The 17,429-nt window shown below is 41.4% G+C and overlaps 2 protein-coding genes across 3 annotated transcripts in view; both read left to right on the plus strand.

Moving 5' to 3' along the window:
* Positions 1 to 27: 27 nt before the first annotated feature.
* dpm2 (dolichyl-phosphate mannosyltransferase subunit 2, regulatory) lies at positions 28 to 4,396 on the plus strand. The gene is made up of 4 exons (XM_056403518.1): positions 28 to 109; positions 1,073 to 1,162; positions 2,165 to 2,267; positions 2,881 to 4,396. Exons 1-4 carry the CDS (start codon positions 107 to 109, stop codon positions 2,934 to 2,936), a joined length of 252 nt encoding a protein of 83 aa, XP_056259493.1. The 5' UTR covers positions 28 to 106; the 3' UTR covers positions 2,937 to 4,396.
* A 91-nt stretch (positions 4,397 to 4,487) lies between these two features.
* Positions 4,488 to 17,429, plus strand: part of pip5kl1 (phosphatidylinositol-4-phosphate 5-kinase-like 1) — a 35,163-nt gene continuing 22,221 nt past the window's right edge. Inside the window, exons 1-2 of one of the 2 annotated variants that reach the window (XM_056403516.1) lie at positions 4,488 to 5,133; positions 13,073 to 13,303. In XM_056403516.1, the coding sequence (XP_056259491.1) occupies positions 13,091 to 13,303 (213 nt within the window). In that variant the 5' untranslated portion in view covers positions 4,488 to 5,133; positions 13,073 to 13,090. Of the gene's footprint in view, positions 5,134 to 7,894; positions 8,018 to 13,072; positions 13,304 to 17,429 lie in introns of those variants that run through there. The other variant, XM_056403517.1, reaches the window with a different exon arrangement.

Raw genomic sequence — 17,429 nt, forward strand, 5'->3', positions numbered from 1 at the left:
ACCGTCAGGGGGCGGCAGAGACCTACTGATGGAGCTGATGAGCGGCATTTAATACCACGAAGAAGAAATAGCAGGAAGCGTCAGCAAACAACAGTACACGTCAGAAATGGTGAGAAAGATAACTGATGAACCTTAAACCGGTGAAATAAAGATAAAGCTATATATAGCTGTTGCTAATTCAGAAAACGAGAAAGAGACTTAGAAGTTCGACTCTTCCTCCCGATAATGAAGCTAACACATGGCTACTGTAGCTACACCTCAGAGTTATCAAGAACAGTGTTAGCTTATAGCTGGATACTGGGCGTAAAATCCATTATAGCTTCTCTCTACCTGTTTCTGTTTCTGTATCTGTTTTAGTTTATGTTTTAATTTATGGTCACTTATAACAATTGTATAAAACCCGTCAATAGCTAAAGACATAAACGATTCTCTTTAGAACTTTAGAAGAGCTTATTATCTACCCCAAATGTTCCTGCTGAACTGAATTCATAAATGAAAGTCTGCTTTTAAGGAAACAGTTTTCAAAGCTCGTTCACATTTTTTATGCCGGATTTATACGAGAGCTCTGCTAATTCGTAACAAAGTGTATCTGGTGTCGTGCTACGTGATTATATTGCGAATACGCAAATCAACTCTTAACTTCAAGATATTTGAATGGAGTTTGGTGTGGGCGTCCATGCTGAGCAGACCTGGGCTGTCACTGCAGTGAGGTGCCTCTTCAGTGGAGAGTTAACAGCACTGAGATTCTATTGTGACTTAATGATAGATTTAACAATTATACAACTTGAGTTTTATTGATTGTAAGTTTTTTCCCTTTAAAACTTTATTAACATCGACACACTAACAAACAACAATGACAAGCTAATGACATGCAATAGAGATTTCATATATAAGTGTAATGTATAAGTTCAAAATGACCTATAATTGGGTCAGATAGTTGCATGATGGGAAATGGAGGAACCAGCATTTTGAAGCTTGGCTCACCTCATCCTCTGCTGCTTTGAGTTTTGACAACTTGTTATTTGAATCTGTCTCATGGAGGTGTGATGCTGTTGTGTTTCTTTGTCTTCAGGCTACAGGTGTGGATCAAGCAGCTGGCATGAGTCTTGTTGTCTTCAGCCTCCTGCTGTTTACATACTACTCAGTCTGGGTCATAGTCCTGGTAGGTCCTGTCTCTCCCCAACATCCCAGTCACCTCAGCTGAACAATTGTACTGGTCCACTCCACTGGACTGAATATAGATGACAACACCTCGTCCTCTAAAAGCTCTCTGCTGTGTCTGCACAGGACAGTTTATTAAACAACCAGCTGCTGCTTAAAGCTCACATCAGTCCTTTCTTGTCCTGTTGCATATAATGAAGCCTCATTGAAAAACAGATCTGTTCTGGCAAAATTTGACTGATTAGTGTAATTTTTTCACAGTTTTCTCATATAGAGTTTAAATGTGATACTGAAAATCAACTAAAACAAACTTCATAATTAATATTCTGTTCTGTTCATTTTACTTGTCACATTTTGGCCTAGCAACCATAGCTACCTCAGAGTCTCTGTCCAGTCTTATCCTCTGCGGCTCCCTCAGTGTAACATCTCATACTGCTTCTAATGATATTCTGTGTGCTGTCGACCATTTCCCATATTACTCATGATCCGCTTTGCTTAAGAAATACGTTTTTTTATTGTCTAACATTAAACCGCCCCTCTTTATTTCTGCCACAGTCCAGCATCACTCTGATGTCATGTTGTCGTCAGCTGTAGCCTACCTGTTCAGATTGTTATCGTATCACTGTTGACTCAGTTAAGTGTGTTTGATTATGTCTGGCAGCTGAAGCTTTGCAGTGAGAATTCTTCTTGTCACTCTTTGTGAATGTAACCTGCCCACAGACAGAGCAGAAGCAGCTTTATATGGCAGTTTCTTACATGTCAATGATGCTAATGATCAAACCTCATGAACAGGTGACATTCATCAGGCTGAAACAGGAAGTTTGCTCAGTTAGAGAGTTTGTTGACTCTGAAATCTTAAAATCACCTAAATGAACTAAAATGTATAATTTGAAAGCACAACATTGTTATTACTGATGTTCCAGCAGGAACTTAGTCTTTTAAAACTACATTTAATAAAACTTTTTATATTAGATATATGATGTGATATTTTGTCCTCTTCCAGCCTTTTGTTGACAGTGATCATGTGCTGCACAAGTACTTTCTTCCTCGGGAGTACTCGGTCATCCTGCCTGGCATCGCTGCAGTAATACTGCTCCTGTGTATTGGTGAGTGGACTGTCTGCAGCTTAAAATGCAACAAACAAATCAGCACACTGGTGTGTTCTACTGAACAATGGACTCTACATTTTCTACATACAGAGTTAAATTAAATTAGCCACTTTTCCACTAGTCTTTTGTTGGCAATGGAAAAGGGAACAGTCAGCATTCACACCTGGGTCACATGACTCTGCAGTAGACGCAGGTATTTATCGGCTCCAGTTCTGATCAGCATTGGTGTAAACACAACACCCAGGTGAACTTGCTCATTTTCACCTCTTTCTGTCACCTGTCCAACGTGGTGCTGTAACAGCAGACACTGCGGCTACACAGTGCTCCGTGATGAAAGAGTGCGCTGCAGCCCTGACATAAGTTTAAAAAACTGATGGAAGCGTCTCACACGGAGGCTCTGACACTTCTACAGGAGCTCTAACCTGACACAGATCTGTTTTACCAGTTAGCACGGCGGCTAGCAGCTCACTCTCTCTCCATCTCTCCATCAGCTTCTATTAGCAGGTTTACCTGTGTTTAAAAAGCTTGCTTACACCTGCTAATGTTGGTGGAAAAAGTGTGTAAGTGTGAGACTGTCATTTCTTTAATACCACACTCATCCTCTCCACAGGGGCCTTCACTGCTGTTGTCATGTGGAAAAACCGTAAGCCAAAGAAAGCAGACTGATCTCAGGATCCCTGATGCTGGACTCTCTCTGGGGCCCCACAAACAAAGATCCCACCTCTGTTTTCTGATGACAGCTCCTGAACAACAGCGTTCATACTTACAAAGTTAGATAGAGATTTATTTTTTAGAGATTTTATTATACCTTAGACCTCGGCGCCCCCAAGTGGCAGCATAAATAACACACAGTGGACCAAACTTCTCTGGGATTGTCTCATTCGTCTACAGACCAAAATATGTCATGAGAATAACTGGAAATGTCACAAAAAGGAATTTACGGATAGTGTGAGAAATATGTCAGAAAATCGCTTTCAGTATCATATTTAAAAGACCTACAGACTAAACATGACCCTCCACTCAGACCAAATACTGCAACAGGATAAAGAATGTAAATCCCTCTTCTCTGTCTTTTTATTAGTCACACAATGTGTAAGGTTTTGAGGTCAGGTTTTTTCTTCGTCCGGCTCCTCATCATGACGTCCTGCGTCATTCAGTCATTTTTGGCTGTTTGACACATGATTCAGTCCATGGTGCATATTTGCAGTAAACACGTTGGCAAATGTCATCAGGATTTTTTCCCTCTAAGGAAGTGAAACACTGGACACAGGTTGACAGGTTAAAGTGAGCTGGGTCATTCTAAAAAGACACCATAGCTGTGTCCCAGTTCAGATTCTGTGTTTGAAGACCGATTGCATCACAGCGGTGTGACTGTCCCATTTCAGAGGTTCCTGAGAAATGCGTCTGGGGTGTTCTTCTCCTGGGCCATGAAGGTTCCAATCGGTAGATCTTTCGTGGTCCAACCTATCCCAAGATTCATTGTGAGCAGGTAATGAAAACAATATATCAGCAAACAAACTGACAGAGAGCCTGAGGATTAAGTGTCAGTATCGGGTTTCAGCTCAGTTCAAAAGCTAATGGTAGAACTTTTAGGGTCTTAAAACCTCAAGTTTTTGTGAAAAAAAAGTTATGTGTTGTCAAGGTTGCTAGGCAACAGCAGCTACATTTTGCAACAAAACAGTAATGGCACGTAGACCAGAATGTCTCATTTCAGTTTGGCCTTTGCGGCCTAAGAAGAGCCACACCTTCATAGACCATGTCCTCTGAAGGATGCAGCCCCTGAACTGTGACACAGCTAAACTGACTTGACAGACTGGCAAGGCTACAAACAACCCATAATGCATCACTCTCTGTAGGAGCTGGTCTTACACCAGTGTTCTATCCATTCTAGAAGAATACCTGATGTTGTGAATACATGTATGTAGATGTGTTCAGATTGAATATGACCCCCCAGAAAAGAAACAGTGTCCAGTGATTGACAGTAACATGGTGGGAGGGACTAAAGCAGCACAAACTGTGTAAATACTGTGACATACTGTACAGGAGTTCATGTGTGTAGATGATGTAAATTGTTGGAGTTCATGCTCTTTTTTCTCTCTTCAATAAAATGTTGATGCTGAAAATAAGTTTTGTTTATTGAATACAGATGTTTGATTTATCTTCACAGCTGTACAGTGCAGTAACTACAGTAGGTCTAACAGCTATAGCCAGGGTAATACTAATACTTATGTTAATAGATTTATAAGTAACTAGTAGTATTGGGCCGGTTGTAGCTCGTCAAAGCTCTGTGTGTTTTGTAGTGTTGGATTTTCCCCCTCTCTGCTGCCGCCTTGTGGTCAGTAGGAGAAAAACAACTACTGAAAGACACCATACATCTCAATTCAACAAACTTTATTTGTCCCCAAGGGGGCAATTTAAAGGACGCATAGAGGAGATTTTAAAAATACACAAAAGAGAACACACAACCAGTGCCAGACAAACCGCACAAAACAACAACAACAAAAAAGACAAAGACATGAAGAAACAACATCAGTGCAAAAAATAAAAATAAAAAACAAAGGTGAACAATGAAGCCTGTGATATTATTATGAGACTGACAATAACATGGGAGACATTACTAGGGCAAATAAATAGCTATATAACTAAATTAATAACACATTTTGATAAAGAAAATAGCTGTTTGAGAGATAATCAATAAAAAGATACAAATACACAGTATAGGTGCATAGACAGGTTTGTGTTTAATTGTCATTTTGTTTCATACTTACAGGAGGATTCATGGATGATGATGATGATGATGATATTGCTGTTTGGGACTGCTGTTGAGCGCCTGTTACATGGAGAGCAGTGGACACAGCCTTTAGTAAGTAAGAGATTATCAGACCAGTCGGTACACCTTCACCCTCTCACTCCTCTTCCTGCTGGTAAAGGTCATCTCCTCATCCTGTTACCTTATTTGTTCTCTAGTCCAAATAGGAGGATAGGATGAAGACAAAGCCCTGTCGTCTCTCTGTTTGTTTCTCCTCTACAAACGTACAAAGTTCATGAGTGTGGAACAGGATGGTTTCTTCAACATGCTGATTGAGGCGAGAAGCTGCTTTGTCACCGCCACTGTTTCTGTTGATGATCCAGCATCCAATGACATCTACTAAACTCGTCTCTGTGGCGAGGGTAGGGTGGATGATCACACTAACAGATGTCAAATATGATGAGAAATTTACACGATTGCACAACAACGCCACCCTGGGAATTTCCCCCAGGGAATTTTGGTTTTAACTACTGGACACACACAGGGTCGCTCTATTCACTTGGCACAAGACGTGGTTCAAGGTATAAAGATATATCTTTTATTGATGTCAGTTAAAATAAATAATCAAAATCATTCACACAAAAAGGGCAACTAGTCAGGAGCAGAGGCTTACCAGGTGGACAGGTATCAGTGAACGGGGAGTGGTTCACCCAAAATAAATAAATAGAAATAAATCACCCACACACACTTTGAAGTAACCAACACCAGGGAGCACAGCACATCAAATGAGGGGACACCACCACCAGTCACCGCCACCGCCACCGCCACCGCCAGCGGCCTCCAACAACTGAAACAGGGATAAAATATAATTAGGGGAGTTGCAACTCAGAACAAAAGAAATAAACAACAACTTATGGGCAGGTTAAACCTAGAAAACAGATGTGCAAAGAACTAAAAAACCTTCTAAATATCCAAATGATAACTGCCCAATAGAAATCAAAACAAAATACCTAATTCAAAGAAAATACACAATTCAAAATATCATTTAACACAAGAAAAACAAAGGAAATCAAGTTAACACTAATCAAAGGAACCCTAAGTAAGTAATTAACCCAAATTTAATTTATACAACCCACGGAAGTGATGCGGAAAGCGGAAGAGTGGGAGAGAGGGCCGTCTTAAATACGGGCCCCTGCTCACGGATTGGCTATCAGGCCATCCAGGTGCGTTCAAGATGCATTATGTGCAACGCATAGACTATGCTGCCACATCTCCATGTCTTTTATTTAGATGAACTAATCTAACTAATCAACCAACTTCACCAAGGCCAAACAATCACATTGGTCAGATCCAGTTAATAATCTGGATCTGCACCAAACTGTACAAACTCAGATAGATATCAACACCATCAATAACCCTAACCCTAGAAAAATGTCCTCTCTCACAATGTTACAGAAAGAGATCAAAGGTTCCTGGATCTGTCCTTTTAACCAAATCTGAACCAAAATGTAACGGGTTCGTCTCGGGTCCATGACCCATCCCTCCACCATGTTTGGTTCAAATTGGTTCAGCACTTTTTGTGTAATCCTGCTGACAAACAGGCACAGGTGAAAACAGAACTTCAGCAGCAGAGGTAGAAAGTGCGTTTCAGAATCCAATAGTCGCATGAAGTACGTGGACTATTTTTTGAACAGTGTGATAGTAAGCAACATTAACAGGCTTTCTTTTGGTGAGCATCCGACTTTTTCAAAGAGCATCTAGGAGAACAATGTGGTTAAAGTATGTTTTTTACAACAAATACAACAGTGGAGAGCTGCGATCAGGGGAAAACTACACATCATAGGATACTCCATTATCACTAGCTGTCAGACTTTAACTACAGAGAGGTTTGTGCTGGGAATATAGAGGGGGTAAAGCTTTATATCATTTTTACTCATACATTTTGTTGTGTTTGTTCAAGTTGAAAAGAGGTAGCTCAAACAATACAACAGTGTCTTTAAGTCTCTAAGGCAGCGTTTGCTTTAGCTGTGATGGGCTGTAAGCCTGTTGGATGGAAAAGTCCAGTTAGACCTGAATAGACAGGATGAACGCAGGATGAACGGTCTCTTACATTCATGAATAGTTTTGTGTACCGCAGTGGTTCCAAACCTTTTCCAACTTTTGGCCCACTTTGCTTGGCTCACAAATGTTGGTGACTCACATCCCACCCGTAACGATATGGAGGCCAAATAATACATCAGCTCACTTATTATTTATTTTAGACTGAGATAGCAATGCAGTGCTCAATGTGGTCTGGCTGCAACAACATAAAACTTCCCATCACTGGCTTATCACAGCTTTAATCTGAAAAAAAAACAGGAATTGTTTGTTTTTTCTTTGTTTTATTTAAACATTGTTAATGTTTTTAAAGAGGATTTAAAGGGAATGGGTGAACTGGAACTGGATTGTACACTGTTCAGTTCCAATATGCAGCAGCACAAACAAACAGGATGAGGAGTAATATCTGCAGCCCAGTCACCTGGACCAGAGCCAGCAGCCAGCTGATGACCCCATGAGTCAGTGAGGCTTGATCTGTGACGTTTTTTACCATTTATCATTTAATTCATCAGTGTTTAAACATACAACAGTATTTATATTAAATATAGTAATTATCGTAATGATATTATTTGTCTGACGTGCTGTATTGCATCATTGTGTGTGTGTGCTGCGGCTGGACCTCTCAGAGACAGCGCTGTGCCGGGGTTAGTCAGTGAGTGGGTGTGACCATAGGGAGAGCCAGGCGCCGGTCGATGTCAACGCACGGTCAGTCCGCAGGCTGACATGTGACTCTCTCTCTCTCTCTCTGTCTCTCTCTCTCTCACACACACACACACAACACACACACACACACACACACACACACACACACACACACACACACTCACTCACACACACACGGAGACACGGACAGACCGGCACCTGCACAGCGACCTGCCCTGCGTCCACGAGCCACACCGAGGCAAGTAAACCACTTTTATGTGATGATACAGCAGCAGCAGGAGGAGGAGGCTACATGTGATGAGTTAGGCTTTATTCCATGTTGGCATTGTATCAGCTAAATGTTCAGTTTCTGAGTTCACCACTGATCGGCAAGATAATGCCTCCTTCTGTCATCCTGATCTGTGGCTCAGAGAATTTTTGAATCTGAACTTCCTGATGACAAAGCACAAATATTTACTGAGGTGATTATTCACCACATTCCCTGTGGAACAATCATTATCTCCACTGCAGGGATTATGAAATATCGCCTGCATCAGTCAGACATCATGAGACAGTTTGTCATGATGGCAGAGATCAAGTAAAGCGCTGGGTAAAATGAGGTTACTGGCTTGACACCTCTGATCCAGGACTTGAAAAGACCCCCTCTGTGCTTGTTGTCAACAAGCTGCACACTCAGCATCACTGGTTTCACATGTATGGTGCATGGAGGGATGGTGCACAGATGGGCTGATGGTGTGCATGTGTCAACCATTTGAATAAGGGGCCAGTTAAAGAAGTGGATCTATGACATGTAATGTTAACTCAAGATCAGTACTATTCAAAATACTTTATTTGATCCAGAAGAAATTTAAGGCAATAGAGTTTAAAAACAAAAGTACACACAGACATTTAATTCATAAACAATCAAACAATACAAGTATTAGTAATAGTTGAAATGTACAATGATTTTTAACAGTGATCAGTTCACACATGTGTAATGGCCTCTGGAGTAAAAGCAAACTTCCTTCTGTTTGTTTTACATGCAGGTGATCTAAAACATTCATGAAAAAAACGAGACTATAGGTCGTCTGTGCAGCAGGTTACTATAACCCAGATTCACGTTTTGTTGCTAGGCGACATTTAGCGGTGGTAGTAATTATGACAGGAGCAAAGGGAAATGTGCGGTGACGTAGTACAAAGAGAGACAAACTCCACGTCAGGAGGAGGTGGTGGTGGAAGGATGAGTCAACAAAACACCGAAATATGCCACAAAATGAACCACCTTGTTATTATTGTAATTATGACAACAAAGATTGTCTAATGTGGAGGAAGTACTTGTTTTAACCCGAATCACAATATTTTCCTAAACCTAACCAAGCCATGACTGTTATTATTAACCATGGCAATGATCGATACGCTGCTCTCGATAAAATCACGTTTATAATTGTTATCATGACAACTGAGGTCCAGTACGTCTGCCACCATAGGGGTTCTGTTTTCGGGAGACAGGGGTCGTAACAGAGGGTTGAATTCAACGACCTGTGTGGTTGTTCAGGTTGGAGGACTGGTTCCACTCTACAGAGGGCATCATGTATCGGTCACTGATAACGGGCTTAGTCCTAACCACAGCGGCCATGGGTTTGAGTCCGACCCGTGACCCTTTGCTGCATGTCATCCCCTCTCTCTCCCTGGCTTTCCTCTCTCTCTCTATCTCACTGTGCTATAACAAGTAAAAGGCAAAAATGTCTTATGTGATGGGTTAGGGTCAGAGACATAATAACATTCTCGTCAGAAAACTTTGCAATATGATGATTTTTATATTCTCTATGAAGTCGTCTGTGTACGAGATAAAAAAATAAAGGAGTGAGTCAGGGGAAGAACAAACTGATTCCGAATCTATAAGTCTCTGACAGTGTAGAAACTGATGATCCATCTAATGACTTCATGATCTCAATGGAAGAAGGATATGAGCTATTTTACCAGTATGTGTGGGTGCATCATATTAAATGCTGACGTTCTATCAGTGCATGTGTGCAGTGTTCATGGGTTAGTACAGAGTTTGTACATGGCTTACACACAAACTGGGGATTAAGAACTGGTCCAGTTACATTCACAGGTTCTGACTGAACAGTGTTCTCTAGAGTTTAGTGATGTTAACTCTGCAGCCTGCAAACCATTGAAAACTTCAGGCAGAACCACTGTCCCCAACATCCTCAGAGTCTAAGGAGAGCTGGCACAGTTGAAATACATCACTCACTTTATCGGGACAGTAACTTAATGTTCATTATGTACTCTATCTGAACCTTCAGCTTTACTCACTTTGACCCCTTTAAAAAGTTTAGCAGTGCACTGAGACTAAACTACTTCACTTGGGGAAGCAACTCAACCCCACCCAGAGGGAGCAATCCCCAGCGGAGCAATCCTCCGCAATCCTTCCCCTCAGTGACGTTTCCCCTCAGTGACAGTTGCATAGAAGTGAGCTTCTTATTCTGCGGGGAGAACTCCATCGCAGCCACACCCGTCCAGCCTCCGTCACCCTGGGCAACTCTGGAAAAGGAGTCCAGCCGATCTCTAGCTGTTCCAGGACCTGTGCTATATGTAGAGGTGAGGCCAACTATATCTAGTCGCTCCACTTCCGGGCCGAGCATTTCCCCTGGGTTTCCCTCTTCTGGGTGAGGTACCGCAGCTCGGTCTCTGCCAAGTCAGTAGGGTCTTGTCAATCACTCTTGGTCTGGCCCCTCCCATGGGATCAATTTGCCTTGGGAGACCCTACCAGGGGCTATTGCTCTGAGCAACACAGCTCCCAGGATCACAGGGACACACAAACCCCTCTTCCATGTTAAGATGGCCATTCTTTTGGGGGAGCTTCCTTTGTGCCATAAATTGAGCCTTAATTTTCTCGGGAAATTTCACCCCATTGTTTGGTTTGGGAGCTTGGGGGTCCCTGATAATATATCCATGATAATCAAACATCAACCACAAATAGGTCCAACTAATCCCATTTAAAGCTTGTCAACACAAGTCAACACAAGTCTTTATGACTAACTCCTTTTGTTTGATTTGTAGAGTTGGTCATAGCGTAATGAAGCATCGTTTTCATTCACTCCTATCTGTTGTATTAAAGCTACTGCATTGCATGTTAATACAATTTAAACATTTCCTGTTGTTCCTCGTTTCAAATTAAAAGCCCTCTAGCATTTTAGTGGGCAGAAACCCTTTATTTCTTGACAGGGCTTTTATTGTTGTGCTGCAGTAACTGTATTGCCTCATTTCCTGTTGCTGGCGTTTCTGTTGTTTACATGTTATCCAGAGCTGCTAGTTTCTTTAGCAGTTACCGATGACTTCTTTCTCTCCCTCCCTCTCTCCTGCTCTGTCTGCTCTGTGTGTCTTATGTTTAGTTATTCCTCTGACACCTTTAGTAATAATGATACATGTAATGACAGTAGTTAATTTGCTGTAATGGAGGCAAGGCTCAGTGTATTGGAAGCACTTTCCATTCAGTTCCCAAGCAGTCGGGAAACCAGAGCGACTCAGTAGACTGCCCGTAACAAGAGGTGTAGCCCTGAGCCCCAGCTCGGCATCCATACATGGTTTGTTTGCACTGTTTCCACCAGAAACTCCAACTCAATCACGAGGCACTTGGCTGACCGGTGGTGGAAACATCATCAATATCATCATCATCATCAGTCGTTACAGATTATAGGGTTGGCCCCGCTGCTGTGATCCGGCCAGCACAAACGTAATCTAACTTCACAGTTAGAGTGCAGTGCACAACTTTGCATCCCGAAAGGACTGCTCCAGACAGTCGCACCTGCTTCATCTCCTCATTTCATTGGACACAGGCATGTGATGATATATTACAAGGCAGTATCCACATAATGGCTTTAATATTCTCCAACATTTGACATTTCCTCTTTAAATCATGTTTAATTATTGTAATTATTGTACTGTAACACCCTGTGCTTGTTTGAACTACGCTCTTTAAAATGTGATGTGTTCAAAGCCCAGCAACTTGAAGACTCAGGCAGATCATCAAACACATGAGGTTGTGATCAGACAGGAAGCTTTTATGTCACAGTCAAATGTAAAGTGAAGCTGTGCTGCCAATAACAGAGAGGAGCTCAAAAGGAGCTAGGAGCTTTGCATCATGCTTGTTGCTATGGAACTAGCTCATAGCAAAGACAGCTGACTTACAAAAGGGTTAATGTTGTCATGTAATTGCAATGGCAGCTGAAGTGGGACAGGGACTACAGACCTGGACCTGTCTGCTTGTAGTCTGTGGTTGTACACATTGCAGAAAACATAACACACAGTGCATCAAATAAGACTTAAAATGTGGATTTTTTCCACCTTTCAATATAACAGGAACTGATCTTAATGCACAGAAAAAGGTCAGAATTACATCCCCCTTTATTCGTATTCAAAAATCAGCCACTGAATTTTGCTTTCACTTGATAACCATAGGGTTAAGGGATCAGTTCACCTAGATTAGAACATATCTGTTGCAAGTAAAGAAACGAATCTTATAAATGGTAAGAAAAAAAAAGATAAAAAAATAATTTTTAAGAAAAATCTCAAACGTTACTCAAACAGGAGGAAATAGTGCATTTTTTGGGAACTATTTTCAGTCGCGGATTAATCCACAGTTGGTATTCTAATGAGTTCTTGTGGCAGCAGGACGATGTGTGTGTGGTTGAGTCTAAATAAACTACAGTGTGTGTTTATGGTGACAACAGTGTGGCTCATACGTACACAACAATATGTGTTAGTTACATTAATTTTACTTTCGGTCTTTTCATGGGATTTGTTTCAGTAAGGAAAATATAGAAAATCATCTGCTCCAACCTTTGAAAATGATCCTCATGTGCTTGTGTAAAAATGGTCAGACTGTACAAACAGCTTCCACAGTGAGAGTCTGTGGTGTTATTAAGCTCAGTGACATGCTGTATTTCCACCATTGCTCTTCTGCCTGTTTGTCTTCACTTCCTGTTTATTTTCTGCCTTATGCTCCCACATTACTTAATGGGACATTTTTGTGCTTGTGCTGTCTTTTATTCTAACACATGTGGACACAATTGAACATTTAAAAAGTGTTTTAATGCAGAGATGTGGTGGAGGACCAGCTTTATGCCATTAACCGCAGCAGAGCCGGTGAAGCTATTATCCCTTTGTGTTGGTCTCCATAGTTACGCTGTTAAAGACTCAGCTGATAGTCAGCTGTCTTTTGTGTTTGTCACTGGCCTCTCTGGCCTCGACCTACTCTTTGATTTCTCTTAGCTGCAGCTTTAAAAACCTTCTCTCTCAAATGTTGCAGATTTGTGTTTCAGTGTAGATGGAGACGTCGGCGGCTGCGGGCGGCGTGGGGAGGATGTCTGGCAACCACCAACGCTCGGTGAAGAGGAGGAGGTGGGGAGGTCTGAGGCAGCAATGGAAACTTCTGGGCTTGTTTGAGATCGACCAGCAGCACGAGTTCTACGGCCTGACCTGCATGATGAAGGAGGGACTGGCAGCAGCCATCCAAAGCACCATAGACAACGCACCCACAGTGAGTACGAACCAGCTGAGGCAACACTTCAACCATCTACACATACATGATGTTTAAAGGCTTCTCTCTTAGTATTCAAATTAAAGATCACAGACAGTGCTGCAACTGTGCCATAACAGTGTATTCACACATACATTAAACACTAGTAAAGTAAATAAAGCCGAACTGAATTCTTACAATGAATAAAAAGGCTTCAAGTTGTAGCCTGCTCCACTGAAGAGAACAAAGCAAGATAAAATCAAACAAGAGGTTGACATGGTGATACTGGCCCTTCTCTACAGCTGCAGTTATAACATCAGCCTTATAATTTATTTTTCTCATCAGAGCTTTTTTTCCTATCAACAATAACTTTGCACTGTTAAAAATGAAGCTACAAATCAGACACCCACTGACAAACCTTTGTGAATGTTGTGTCATTTGAATGTGAATATGATGAACCCGCTGACGCAATGGTATGTGTCAAGACGCCACTGACGTGTCAGCTCATAAAGAAAACAATAGGAGCAGGTGTTTTGACCAGGGCCCCTGGGTGTCTGGGGCCCCAGGACAGTTGTCTGGCTTGTGACACCACAGTGTTTCAAACTGTGAGGCAAAGATACCACGTGATGTTAAAGAGGCAAGTGCATGGTGGAAGTTAGTTACTGCAGTTTGTCCTGCTGACACACACACACACACGCACACACACACACACACACACACACACACACACACACACACACACACACACACACACACATGCACACACACACACACACACACACACACACACACACACAGGGTTAGGGTTACAGCACTCTGTTAATCTTACCATTGGGCGCCTCTCTTTCACCTGCCTGTTCCCGTTCAAACTCCCCTTCACTACAAAGAAACAACATGCTCACCTCCTCACCCGCAAATATTGGTTCAACCACAACAAGTTCCCCTACCAATCTATTTTGCAGGAGCACCATCGCTGCATCCCGGACTCAGCTCCGCCCACGACAACTGTGATTGGTTTAAAGAAATGCAAACAAGCCCGAGCGTTTTTCTCCCCTATAGCAGAGAGATAATGGTGCAACCAGACCATTCAGTAACTCCATGGGCTCTGAGATGGTGTATGGGGCTAAAATCAATCAGATCAAATCACCTGCAGTAACAGTTGGATTCCCTGCCACTTTATATGCAGTCAGTCTTCATGTGTAATTTGAAACCAGTACAGGAGAAGCTGACTCTGCCACTAAAGAGGAGACGTCATTACAGATTGTGAATACATTGAATTGCTATCACTGAAAAATATAGAGAGAGTAAATGGTTTAAAATGTCACTTTTTATTCGGGTTGGTGTGATTCAAAGTGCTTCACAGACGACTCAACAAGCTGATCATAACTACAGTGACTGTGTGAAGAACTGAAGCTGCTGCTACTTTCACTGCACAGCTCTGTAGACACTGTGTCAGACACCACAGGTCTAAAACAGTAAAGCAGTTTGACACTGATGCACACGAGTAATACAAATGATTAATTAATATAATTGTAATAAACTAATAACATCTGAAATTGATTGAAAAACAGTGAAACAGATAAAAGACAATAACAAATGAAGAAGGGAATAAACCATTTCACAATATGAATACAATAAAATAAATGGTTAAATGAAAAAATAAAAACCAGAAAACATTCTAATCAAAAGCCAGGCTAAAGAGGTTTTAAATTTACACTTAAAGTTCTAATCTGTAACTTAAAATGTCTAAAAACAACTGCACCTGTGTTCTATATGTTGTTGAGTTGTGTTCTTACATCATCCCAAATGTTTCCATCAATTCTCAAACCAGAGGAATCTGTGATTTTAATCATGGTAACGTTTCATTGGTCGCCTGTCAGTGACATCATATCCTGTATGATCATGTGTCAGTGTGTTTGTCTGACAGAAGCTCAACATTGACTTTTATCTAGTTTTAAGCCACATACACTTTTTCCACCTTGGTGGTTTTCAGCTCTATATTTGAACCAGATGAAGGATTTTAGTCGTCGGACGTCTGGATCTGAAGTTATCAGAGAAACAAGCTGAGGAAATGTTAGTTGTGGAGAGGAGGACACCTCTGTGGATCGTTCAGCTGCTGGTAAAAACCTGCTGAACGTCTGCTTCATAAGTTTTCAGAGAAACCGGGAGGAGCTTACGGTAATGGTGGTGAAGACCACAACTCCTATGATCCCACGCTATAGCCTGACGTCACCCAATGCCATCTTCTGTTATTGTTTTGATTGAGAGACCACCAGACGCAGAAGTTACAGACTGTGCATTTAAAGATATCAACACTATGAGCCAGCAGACTGATCCAATATAAACTAAAGACTTGTCCCATGAGACTGTGACCTGCTTTATTGGGACTAGTTTCTAGTTAATAGTTTTTAATTTCAAAATGAAACTGACAGGTAATTAATGTAAGTACTTAAAAGCAAGTGTAATGTGTTCTCTCCTTCTGGTTCTGGTCAGCACACGGACAGCAGAGTTCAGTTGTAACTGATTGCTAGTTTAGTCTGCTGGATATTAAAGTGAGCATCAGAACATTTTTCAGATTATGAGATATAGATTTGGTGACATAACCTACATGAACCTAAAAGTAAAGTTTATGTTCAGAGTCAAATACGACACCAGGGCTCGGGGTCCTGAAGGATTTTGTTATAACCTCAATGTGGTACACCATATGTGGTATGGCAGTGGTATCGGCAGTTGTTTTCCTCCGTCATGTGAAATTGTGGGAATACCACAGCTGAACGGGAACAGCAGAGTCCACCCTGCTGCTGAATGAATAGTCACAGGACAGTGGAACAGACATCTGTTTGCTGCTGCTTCACACTAATCCCAGTCAAACGCACTCTGCTGACTCAGTAGGCTGATGCATGATGGTCCTGTCTGTTGTGTTCTATATGCAGAGTCCCAAAAACACAACACACACACACATGTACATAGCACATATGGCGGCATCAGACATATTCTTCACCCCTTCACTTTGTATCACATAACATATGATAGGTCGAGTTAATTCTAGGGGTCGACCAATATGGTTTTTTTTTTCAGGGCCGATACCGATTATCGTAATCAAGGAGACCAATAACCGATATTGGGAACCGATATGCCAACACAAATCTACTGCTGTATAAGGACACCCACCGTGGCGTCCAGGTGTTTCTATTGTGTTGTCCACCCCATTTATATCAGTGAAAGAAGGCTAAATAACAGAAACACCTCCGTATAATGTCACACACCTCCACACAATACATCCAGCACAATGATCTCACAGCTGAATCAACAACTGTCTAAAACTATCTTATTAAAAACTGCACATTATAACTCTCATGAAAGAGGATTTACTGCAGGGCAGTTGTATTACTATACATCAGTTTTACCTGGATGTTCCTAATAAACTGACAACAGAGTGGGTATTAGTAGTTACCATGTGTATGCACAGGCTGCAAAGAGCCTGACTGGAATGAATTGGTTGATTTTGTTGCTGTGAACTGATTCACCTGGTAAACTAAAGATGCTCTTTAATTTAATAGTATTATCATATATTATTATTATTATCACCAAATAAGATGTTTTCACCTTTCCCCTTTTAAAATGTAACACATTTACTCAGAGGCATTTTAACTGACTTACTTTGTACTTTTATCTGAGAACATGTTTACACAGTGATTTTACTTGTACTGCAGTAAAAGGTCTTTTCAGTAACAGTCGTTAGTAATTCACGTACTACAGTCAGTGCGGTGGTGATGTCTCATCTCCAGTTGCAGGGGTTTCTCATACTAGCAGTGTTTATGCTGCTCTATTTTATCACACATAATGATTCGTTGTTTCTTCCGTAGCGATGATGTGATGATGATGAAGGAATCTCTGCTGACACCGGCTCAGTTGTATATAAAAAAGTTTATTACAGAAAGGCACAGCATCTTTTAACAAGCATCAAAACTGCCTGTGAGAGGACCCAAAGCCAAAAAGGATCTTCTCCCGTTTTTCCCCAAAACCAAACAATTTATCGGCTGAATAACCTCTAGTTACATATTCATGACCTAGCTGATTCCTAATAACCTATAGAGGCACAGAGACAAAACTTTATGTCCAAACATGGTCATTCTATATGAAGTTA

This window comes from Seriola aureovittata, chromosome 18 (genome assembly GCF_021018895.1).
Source record: "Seriola aureovittata isolate HTS-2021-v1 ecotype China chromosome 18, ASM2101889v1, whole genome shotgun sequence".
NCBI lineage: Eukaryota > Metazoa > Chordata > Actinopteri > Carangiformes > Carangidae > Seriola > Seriola aureovittata.